Source organism: Kwoniella shivajii, chromosome 4 (genome assembly GCF_035658355.1).
Source record: "Kwoniella shivajii chromosome 4, complete sequence".
Classification (NCBI taxonomy): Eukaryota; Fungi; Basidiomycota; class Tremellomycetes; order Tremellales; family Cryptococcaceae; genus Kwoniella; species Kwoniella shivajii.
The window spans coordinates 1,014,924-1,025,137 of NC_085911.1; the positions used below are offsets into that span (position 1 = coordinate 1,014,924).

A 10,214-nucleotide genomic window follows, 5' to 3' on the forward strand; every position below is an offset into this window, starting at 1 on the left:
TGTGTTTGGTTTTATTGTGTCTCAGTTATTTTACGTTTTTACTTTGCTTCTTGATCGAGGACTATTACTATTTGACAAAAGATCTTTGGATTAATCTCCTTGACCATTATTGGTACCTTCGCGATAAGGTTCCAAGCCAGCTTGTTCTCTTACAGCAGCCGCTAAAGCTGACCAATCTTGAGAAGGACCACTTAATTCTTTCGCTCTTTCCATGTTTGATTTAGCTCTTTCGATCGTTGGGAGAGAGACTGGATGGCCAAGATCTGATCCCAGTGAGATCATGTTTCGTGCATCTACGTGAAAATATCATCAATCTGTTCTGCTCACAATCGAGCCATAAGAACCAGAAGAAAGTTGAGCTGACCTTTCAATCCGCCATCAATTGAAAACCCTTTGCCGGACGGGAACAACCCTTTGGAAATGGTGTTGGAGTATGCTAAGAGTGGGGGAGCAGGTATAAATTGTTCTAAAGGTATGATAATGGGGATATAAAGTCGTTTAAGTATATTTCTTAAAAAGGTGAAGTAAGGTAATATATGTGCTTACCTAAAAAACCATTGAATACTTGGGAATCTAAACCTATCGAATCACCTAGAGCATATGCTTCTGACAAAAGTTCAATCCAACCTAATAAAACCATATTTCCCATTGATTTCAGTGCGCTCGCTACATGCGGATCAATATTAGCATCAATCTCACTGCGGCTGGTAAGGGCTGGGACTGAAGAGCAGGATATGACTATGGTTGCAGTAGGGGATCATATGTATGCTACACTTGCCCTTCTTGACATCTTCACCAACGTCAACGCTCCTATCTCCGATAACGGGAATGAGTAACTCTTTGACTCTGTCCTTAGCTTCTTGAGGACCAGATAGGACAATCAGAAGTTTGGCTGCTTCGGCTGCTGGAGGTCTTCCGAATACTGGACAAGCGAGATACGTCGCTCCTACAGATGAAGCTTGTTCTGCTAGTTTGCCTAGGGACGAAGGTAGGTAGCAGTCAGCTGATGGCACAAGCACCACAAGCATCACCTAGATGTATCGTATAGTTCCGAGTGAGATCAAAAAACGAGGTGACTTACCAGTAGTAATGGCTTTCAGGCTACTTTGATCAACAAAAATGATCTCTCTTTTCCCTTGCTGTTTGTTGGACTTCAAATGATCATATAATTTACCATAAACTTCTTGAGCAGCATTATCATCTATCAACATTGTGAAAATCACATCTGAACTATCGATTACTTCTTCGACTTGTTTAGCGAAACGAGCATTAGGAGCATCAGGTTTCAATGATTCGTATTTTGAAGAAGATCGATTCCACACTGTCAATGGTGGAAGATTGTTCTTAGTTATATGTTTGGATAGGTTACGAGCTATGTTTAGACCCATAGCTCCCAGTCCGATATAACCGATTCGAGTAGGAGTGGTTGATGTCATGTCTGATTTATCTGCCAATGAACAAGTGGTAGGTCGCGAGGATAGATTGGGAATGGTGGCTAGCTATAATCCATCTGTTTTGTCAGAATATCTGAGATTCTATACGGATGTTCACAATGACAATAGTAAGGTAAATATAAATACAACCGTTGAGTCAATATACATAACTTGATGGCAATTATTATTAATCAGATGTGAAAATGCCCTATCTACGTGAACTATTGATAGATCCTTCGTTACCGCTATCGACTCGTTCTTCTCCATCATCAATAATATCGTCGTCATCATCATCGTTATCCGGGCAGTCAATAATTTCCGCCGATAAAATCCGTACCCCACACCGGGCGCGGCGATCACCTTCTTCGGAGACACAACCGAGATATGATTATACGAAATCCAAGATACCGCTTTATCCTTTCTAATCCTTTCTCTGCGATCCGATGATCAAACAATAACATGTTCTCTTCCCCATTGAGATCACCTAGACCACCACCACCACCACCAACATCCTCCATATTCGAGCAACAAGATATATCTCCTCTCCTAGCTGCTGAAATAGCAACTGAATTGTACGTTTCATTTCTCCTCTTGCTCCTTTGAGCTGGATAAAGGGTCTTACTGAACTTGAAGTACTGTGTGAGCGATGATTCTGATCTACCGTCGTACAATACAGCTCATCGTTGAGAGCTCCTAATGGATGTCCGGAAGGGATATACCTCACTCCTTCTAAAGAGAGTCTATTGAGATGGAATGGCGTCTTTTTCGTACATCGAGGTGAGTTGATGGGCTGATAGGCCGATGTGTGGTCTGTGCGTGTCGTACCTGAGTGCAATCGCCGTTGTTTGAATCGTCCATGATCTACCTGATACCTATCGTATTGACATATAACGTGTGATCCGTCCATAGGTCCATACGCAGGCTCCATACTACGCTTCACTCTCTTATTCCCACTTGCATACCCTCAGAATGGCCCATCAGTACGATTCGATTCCGAAGTTTTCCATCGTAGGTCATATCCCTAGCTTTCCCTCATCTGTACTCTGATTCCATGAAAGCTGATACGATAATACAGCGATGGTAGATCCAAAGTCTAAGATCTGGCATGCTCGAGGACGTTTATCACAATGGACGTGAGTCAGCTGGAAGTAGATGCAAAGGTTACAGCTGATTAAACAATAGACCAAGGGTAGATCATGTTTCCCATTTACTTCATTCGTTGAAACGCAGTTTCAAAAGTAAAGAACTGGATAAGGTCAAAGAAGACGAAGCTTTTAACAAACAAGTTTGGTCGTGAGTTGTTGTATCTCCACCAGATTGCACTCCGTCAATTGATAGCAACGCGACAAGCTAACGTGCATATCGTTGTAGGTTATATCATCATTCTCAACAGACATTCATTTCGTTAACATCACAACGTTCACTCAACTCATTGTCTAGATCAACCCTATTTCCAGATGAGTATCCTGTACCTCCATCTCCAAATAGGACTCGAAAGATCTCTGGTCAAAGCATAACAGAAGAAATAGGAAAACAAGCTATCAAATTCAGAGAAATTGATAAAGATGAGAAAAGTAAACTGTGGGAGCAATTGAAGGACAGTCTAAAGGGATGAAATCGGTGTAGGGTGGATATTGTTGTATATCCTCGCTTCGTCTTGTTGTATGCATTTAAACTCTCTGTTCCGTCTATATCATCAGCATCAGTGAAGGACTGCAATTTTCTGAGCACTATTCCAATCAGTGAATGCTAGAAGCCTGAAACATCAGAAGTTCCCTTTTACGTCATTTTATTGTTTACGCTGAAAAAACACGCATTGGGAGCGTTTCATTTTGTACATTTGAATACAAACCGAAAGCATCATCATCAACAAGCAGTGTCTTTGACTCATTTCCCTTTCTCCCTCTCTTTGTTTCTTCTCACAGCTCATCTGCATAAGCTCAGCAACAGCATCATAGCAGACCAACCCGACATGTCTCATAGCGGTATCACACTTCACCCACCATCCTCCAAGGACCGATCGCTCTGTGAAGGGACTTTTGACAGGCAATGGTTTATGGGTAAATGGGGAGTGGCTTGGAGTACTTTATCTATGTGGAAGGTGAGCAATATACCACGATCCTCCGCATCCAAATGAAGATGGTAGCTGATCTCAGCTATATAATAGGGCAAGAAAGGTGAGTTTAGTTGATCTTGATTACAGAATGTCCACTTCCCAGCTGCTCGCTTTCCGTTCAATCCAGCTCAACCTCATTCTACATACAACTCTCTCGGAAGCGACGTCATAATGAGCTCCAAAGCGATCATGAGCCTTGCTGTACCATTGTTAATCCCCAATATATATCTAGATGTAGCAATCACCTACACGCCTATCCCTGGAACAGACAACCATACCAAATTCGAAGATCTGGTAGAATATAGAAAACAGTCTGCATCGGACAACAGCAAACCAAGCTCAGGTAAGCTTGAACCATCAAGAATATCAGCCTGTGTGTATATCTTCATCGCTGACGCATGTGAAATGATTGCAGTGAAAGGAGTAGATACCCTCACACCTGGGTAAGCGTCTCATACTAAACTCATCTGGGCTTTGTATATCACCACAAATCATGGCACTGTTGTTTTCGCTCCCTCAGGATAGGTCCTCAGCTGACACAACTGAATCAATAGATCAAACGCAGCTACATTCGATTGGAAAGGTTCTTCATACCTCTTTTTCGTACATTCTCACTGGGAAGTTTTAGGTTACGGAACAGATCAAGTGAACGGACTGGAATGGGCAGTTACGTGTGAGTCGTTGCTGATCTTGTACCTCGCATCCAACGTCTCGTGTTTTGAGTCGGTCTGTTAAGGGTTCTTCCAAAAAATTCAATATGACTTATTTGCCTGAGACCTATTTGTCTCTGGTTTAAGTACATGTCTTCAAGATACACTACTAACATCCTTCCTTCCATTACAGTCTTCTCAAAAACCCTTTTCACCCCAGCAGGAATCGATATCTACCTTCGAGCTTCACCTAATACCGCCAACCCAAACTCGCAAGATACAGCTATTCGTGCGAATCTCTTACAAGAGATAGTCAAAGCTGTTAAAGGTGTACAAGAAGGTGGGGTAGGTGAAATGGCACAAGAAGGATTTGAAGTTCCTGGTATTGTTTAGCTACTTCCCTTTCAACATTCCGTTATGTATCGGCCAGGTTTAGAGAACACGAACGATTCTGTACATATTGTTCTCACTGTTGTATATATGATCACAGCATGAAAAGAACCATAACAAATAACTTGACCTCTGAAGATAATAAGCAGAGAGCAGACCTCAGACTTCATGGAGGAATGTCACACCCGTACACCCACTTGGGACCTCAGTTATACCTCCACTTCCCGTGTCCACCCTCTGGACACAAGTAAAAGAGCGTGATATCTCCGTAAATACAGCGATTACTCCAATGCGTTGTCCAGAACATGTAGTGAAAGTCAATGATCACGCATGCATAGTAGCCTTACGAGACTTGTCAATTTTGATCTCACTCGTCTTGTCACCCCACGCAACAAGAAGTGAATTAGACGCAGACATAATGATCAGCAATGTGCCCAGCCTAGGAGATGATATCTTCGCTTGCAAATTGATGGGTGTCGAGGTATTGAAAGTAGAGAAGAGGGAAGGTCCCAGTCCCCCAGGACCATACGAGTACGTGATCTTCCAGACAGTCCTATCGCCTTCTCTACGCACCATCCAGATAGATGGGCTGATTCCAAAAATGGGGAACACGAAGAGCTGTAGTCGCTCCTCAGTTCAATGGATTATGGTATGTCCACTTCCCATTTCATCGCTTGTCACGATCTGTCGGACTAAGTTGATGTTTGCTTTAACAGCGGATCAGACATGCATATCTACCTCACCGCGCTCGTATGTTTCGCCCATTGGATGAGAGTCATGCGCTGCCCTTGACGCCATTTCTTGTTCATAGCTCGGCGAAGAAAAGATGAAGGAACCCTTTGTTTTAGGCCATGAAGCTTCAGGGATCGTAGTTGCCACCGGATCTGACGTGAAGAATGTGAAAGTCGGTGATAGGGTTGCACTTGAGGTATGTATCATAAGGAAATCTCGCGCTCGACGCATTTCGCTTTCGGACGATGAGAACTGATCACGTTTGCGGCTACTACTTGCACTATAGCCAGGTGAAGGTTGTGGTAGATGTAACGATTGCAAGAAAGGTGCCTGTGAGTAGAGTGCCCCTCTGTCCGACTATTATACTGTTCGAAATCAAACGATTATAGTCAAAGGAGTCTAGTACTAATCGAGAAACGACAGATAACCATTGTGATGATATGAAGTTTGCAGCGGCGGATGGCAGAGATGGGACACTACAAGGCTTATACAAACTACCCTCCGATCTGTAAGTCAGGAATAACCGTTAACGAAACATCATGAAATAGCATTCGCAATAACTCAAGCTGATATCGAATCTCATATCCTACAGCTGCTACAAACTATCTGATGTAGGTTCCGCTTTTATATCAATCATGTTCGGTTCGTTCTGATCAGATTCGATGTCCTAATATTAGAATATATCTTTGGAAGAAGGTGCTCTGGTGATTACACTATTTCAATCCCGCCAAGCTTTATAATCATGATTCATTGATTTTTGTTTTTGATAACAGATTGAACCTCTAGCAGTAGCTGTAAATGCTATAATCAACATAGCGAACTTACCACACTCTTCCAACGTAGTGGTATTTGGTGCAGGTCCAGTTGGATTGCTGTAAGTCTTCTCATATTAGTTTTCGAACTTCCCATATCTCCTTCGCTACATTCATTTGGAATAGCATACACTGACCTATGATGGCGTTTCAGAACAATGGCAGTAGCTAAAGCTCTAGGATCAAGAAGGATCATAGCCATCGATATCCAAGAAGAAAGGTTGAATTTCGCAAAATCATATGCTGCAACTGATATTCACGTTGCTTCACCAATGATCAAAGGTGAAAGCAAAACTGATTATTCCAAACGTCATGTGAGTTTCATCCACCTTATATCTGAACGATCCTGTAGATCGGTTTGATCGAGTAATCCGGTATCGAGAAACAAGGTTATATCTTGGATGTAATAGACTGATGATCACCTTTAAAAATTCATGACTTAGGCTGAGATCATCAAGCAATCACTTGGAATATCAGATAGAGGAATCGAAGCTATTGATGTGGTTATAGATTGTTCCGCTGCAGAAGTATGTATGCAAACCGGAATATGGTTGACGAAAAGAAAAGGAATATATGTTCAGGTGAGAGGACCGAATCTCTTTATGACAAAATACGCCCCAATGAGATGAAATGTTGATTATTTATTGGCGCTCTTGTAGGTTGGATGTGGTCCGCTATATGTTAATCTACCTATGAGGATAATAGCAGATAGAGAATTGACGGTCAAAGGTTGTTTCAGAGTATGTCCATCCTCTGTCCTCAGGACACTGGATAACAGATAGTCCAGACTGATATTTTGAACCGTCATCCATGCTATGCAGTATGGCCCAGGAGTGTACACCAGAGCAATAGATTTGGTTTCTAGAGGTTTGATAGATTTGAAACCACTAATCACCCACAAGTAGGTCAAGATTTCCTCTTTCCTTGTAACGTCAAAAACAGTGGCTGATAGTCAACATAGGTATCCTTGGGAGCAAGCTTCAAAAGCTTTCACCACTACCAAAGCAGGTAAAGGTGATGATGGTAGATTAGCTATCAAAGTGATGAGTAAGTCTCTCTTTTCTTCGCTGTTGGTCGTAAGGCTGAGACGGACATTTTAGTTGGTCCACCACCGAAGTGTTAGTTGAAGGATAACAAGCATTGCAGTAGCGTCCTTGTGACACAATGGTCGATCATGAAGTGTCTTGAGACATCAGCAAATCACTTCTATGCATATCGATGTAGTGTACGATCATATACGAGTCAAGACGTCAACCCCATCTTCCGTTATCAAAACTTGATGTTCGAATTGAGCCGATCTAGCTCCGCTCTTTTCGCAAGAATCATCGTTAGTCATGCTTCATTCTGAGTGCGCTTAAAGTACTTACTTCAGTGGCCATGGTCCAACCATCATCCCATAATTCTCCTCTAGAGTTTGATCCTTGAACAAGACACGGTTCTATTGTAAAACAATCCCCAGGTCTCATCTTCCCTACGTCGTTGTTACCTGTATAAGATACAGTATCAGCATTCAGCTGTTCTAAAACTTCGTCGGGTCAATCTGAAGATGTACTTACGCAAATGAAATATCCAAGGAGGATGATGAAATATTTTACCTATACCATGCCCTGAGAATTGACCATTGACTGAAAATCCATGACGTCTTGCAAAGTCTCTATAATGATACAAGTTAAACAACTAAGTTCTTCACTGATGGAGAAATAAGGGTATGCGGCTGTTCTTGGATGAAACATTTGGGCTCACTCTATCTCTCCTCCAATATCTTTATATCTTTTTCCTGGTCCACAAGCTTTGATACCAATTTCCAATGCTTCTTTCGTCGCTTCAACTAAATCTCTTCCGGGTTTATCTACTTCTGATAAGATGAAAGTAGCCGATGTATCTCCATGGTACCCGTTGAAGTATAAGGTGAGATCGATATTGATTATATCCTCAGGATTTAATGGACGTCTATACACGATAGATCACTTGAGCCTTTGCTTGTGATCAACACACAATCACAACTCACTCATCTGGTATTCCATCTACAGGTATCATGACGATCGATCAGTCAGATTTCCATCGTCTATGAGGGCGTTGGAAAAGCGCATCTCGTACGATACTCACGAGCAATCACGTTGTTTACTGATGTGGTGCAACTTCGTGGAAAGCTTGAATATCCTAATGGACTAGGATAAGCTCCTTTTGAAATTATCATTTCGTGTAAAGCTTTATCGAGTTCATTAGTAGTCACACCTGGCTAAGTGTCCGTGTCAGCTCAAGTCACTCAATCGTAAGACCATAGTTGATCTGAAGGTTTCACGCTCAATATCACTAACCCGTACTAGACGACCTATGTCATTCAATACCTCTCTGGCCATTTTAGCTACTTCCCTTACCCTCCTTTCACCTTCTCCTCCCATTTCTATGCGTTGAGCTTGCGCTTCTGGTATTTCTACTGAATCATGTTCACCCCAACCGGAAGTGAAGAAATTCTTCGGCACGTAGTCAGGTCTTGCGATTGTTTCTGGCACATACCGAGGAGGTGGATAAGAAGTTGACGCTGATGAAGGAGGCAGTAGAGGATATATACCGTATTTTGATGGACCGACGATATATTTAAATTGATTCAGCAGCGGCACTGAGGACTTGAGCATCTTGTTTTCTTTGATACCAGGTGTCCAAAACACCACGCCTGTGACAAGCTGTTGAAATCGCAGGTTGATAGATAACTCATCATACAACATTAATTGGATCAAATTGATAATTAATTGATCTTTCGCAGGAACCAAATTGTGGGGTCTCCACGGCAAAATGTCCCATTTCGATCTGACTGAAAAACATTTCTTTACGAGCAACGAAATATATCATTACTGTTCTCGTCTTGCGTTTCTCATCAGCTATTCCTTGAAGCAATCAGGATGTCTTGTCCACCTTCTTCCGGAGCTGGTCCATCTAATTCAACCTCACTGTCTTCCCAGATCGACACGGGGGCTTCTGTATCAGCTGCAGAAGGTGGGACGATCGAGATACCATCTACAGGTTCGTATTTCTGATTTCCTAACTGGAATGAGCATGTCCTTATTCCAAAAACATCAGCTAACAACTTGACGAACAACGACGAAATCTAGGTCTTGAATTCTTTGAGTATCGTAGAAGACTATTCTTGGCTGGATTACCTCTACCTCCCAACCCCACTGGACAAGCTCGAGATACCATTAAAATCCCCATACAACCTCCTGATCCTATCCCCTCTCCGGAGAGACCTTTCGCCTCGCCAGCAGTCAGAAGATTAGAAGAGCTCCTAGCTGAAGAAGGGAGTGAGGAGCTGCAAGTAAATTGGGAGAGAGGAGTGGGGATGGTCGCGAAGAGTTTGCATGCTGGAAAGAGGTTGGCGAGGGGTTTAAGATTGGGTTTGGTAGTGAGTGCATTTCTAGCTTTCATGGGAATCGGTCTCAAGCATTTTTCGGTACGGCAATGTACGTGATACAGATAAAAAGAGGATAAACTTCATAAAGATAAGGATCGTGCCCTATTCTTTCAACACCTCACCAAGGTCATAAACGGATAGCACACACAAGATTCTCCTATCAATTCTGCTCAAACGGAATCTCACTCATTATTGACCCATGCTTCGTTTACAGATAAAAATTCTCAAAGCTTCTTGGATACAGGATGGTCTTTGGCCCAAAGATGCCTCAGGCCGTCCTGCTCGCCCGCCAAACTCGCCTTTGATAGAAGGAGTGGAGCTCTTTGGCGATAATACAAATAATAAACTAGACGGTGCGGCCTAAGAAAGACCGACAAATAACGAAAGGAAACTATGATTTGTCTTGAACGTAAGGGACTCTTGGATGGGGACGAAGCTGAGATTGAAGAAAGAAAAGTTCCTTATGGTGACAAGTAGTCTCGGAATCAACGAAGAATCATGAAGACATTGGATTTGGCGATACCCCGCATTTTGAAAGATACCCTGCATATTGAGATACAAGTGTTGAAAGTTACTATATATACAACATGATATTGTGAATGTCACTTATCCATACAACCAGGATCGTATCCGGTCTCATGATCTATATCTCGCTCTTACTTCTAGTATCGG

General features: G+C 42.4%; 6 protein-coding genes across 6 annotated transcripts; 4 read left to right on the forward strand and 2 right to left on the reverse strand.

Annotated features, from left to right (window-relative positions):
• Window positions 1–90: 90 nt before the first annotated feature.
• On the reverse strand, window positions 91–1,436 carry IL334_003359 (uncharacterized protein; the record flags this gene model as incomplete). Its single annotated transcript, XM_062935092.1, has 5 exons — window positions 91–293; window positions 365–466; window positions 547–666; window positions 779–976; window positions 1,082–1,436. 5 exons carry the CDS (start codon window positions 1,434–1,436, stop codon window positions 91–93), a joined length of 978 nt encoding a protein of 325 aa, XP_062791143.1.
• A 456-nt stretch (window positions 1,437–1,892) lies between these two features.
• IL334_003360 (uncharacterized protein) lies at window positions 1,893–3,048 on the forward strand (the record flags this gene model as incomplete). Its single annotated transcript, XM_062935093.1, has 6 exons — window positions 1,893–2,005; window positions 2,110–2,210; window positions 2,343–2,441; window positions 2,509–2,566; window positions 2,616–2,726; window positions 2,805–3,048. 6 exons carry the CDS (start codon window positions 1,893–1,895, stop codon window positions 3,046–3,048), a joined length of 726 nt encoding a protein of 241 aa, XP_062791144.1.
• A 357-nt stretch (window positions 3,049–3,405) lies between these two features.
• IL334_003361 (uncharacterized protein) lies at window positions 3,406–4,592 on the forward strand (the record flags this gene model as incomplete). The annotated part of the gene is made up of 6 exons (XM_062935094.1): window positions 3,406–3,534; window positions 3,601–3,610; window positions 3,677–3,892; window positions 3,965–3,992; window positions 4,104–4,222; window positions 4,393–4,592. The coding sequence occupies 6 exons, from the start codon at window positions 3,406–3,408 to the stop codon at window positions 4,590–4,592; spliced, it is 702 nt and encodes a 233-aa protein (XP_062791145.1).
• Window positions 4,593–5,007: 415 nt separating this feature from the next.
• IL334_003362 (uncharacterized protein) lies at window positions 5,008–7,256 on the forward strand (the record flags this gene model as incomplete). The annotated part of the gene is made up of 15 exons (XM_062935095.1): window positions 5,008–5,120; window positions 5,206–5,238; window positions 5,306–5,339; window positions 5,401–5,517; window positions 5,608–5,653; window positions 5,745–5,829; window positions 5,914–5,932; window positions 5,999–6,025; window positions 6,095–6,195; window positions 6,288–6,447; window positions 6,577–6,714; window positions 6,793–6,873; window positions 6,955–7,034; window positions 7,095–7,180; window positions 7,234–7,256. 15 exons carry the CDS (start codon window positions 5,008–5,010, stop codon window positions 7,254–7,256), a joined length of 1,143 nt encoding a protein of 380 aa, XP_062791146.1.
• Window positions 7,257–7,364: 108 nt separating this feature from the next.
• Window positions 7,365–8,769, reverse strand: IL334_003363 (methionine aminopeptidase, type I; the record flags this gene model as incomplete). Its single annotated transcript, XM_062935096.1, has 7 exons — window positions 7,365–7,442; window positions 7,501–7,619; window positions 7,690–7,787; window positions 7,877–8,083; window positions 8,142–8,157; window positions 8,240–8,372; window positions 8,452–8,769. 7 exons carry the CDS (start codon window positions 8,767–8,769, stop codon window positions 7,365–7,367), a joined length of 969 nt encoding a protein of 322 aa, XP_062791147.1.
• Window positions 8,770–9,033: 264 nt separating this feature from the next.
• IL334_003364 (uncharacterized protein) lies at window positions 9,034–9,906 on the forward strand (the record flags this gene model as incomplete). The annotated part of the gene is made up of 3 exons (XM_062935097.1): window positions 9,034–9,154; window positions 9,244–9,533; window positions 9,757–9,906. 3 exons carry the CDS (start codon window positions 9,034–9,036, stop codon window positions 9,904–9,906), a joined length of 561 nt encoding a protein of 186 aa, XP_062791148.1.
• Window positions 9,907–10,214: the final 308 nt, after the last annotated feature.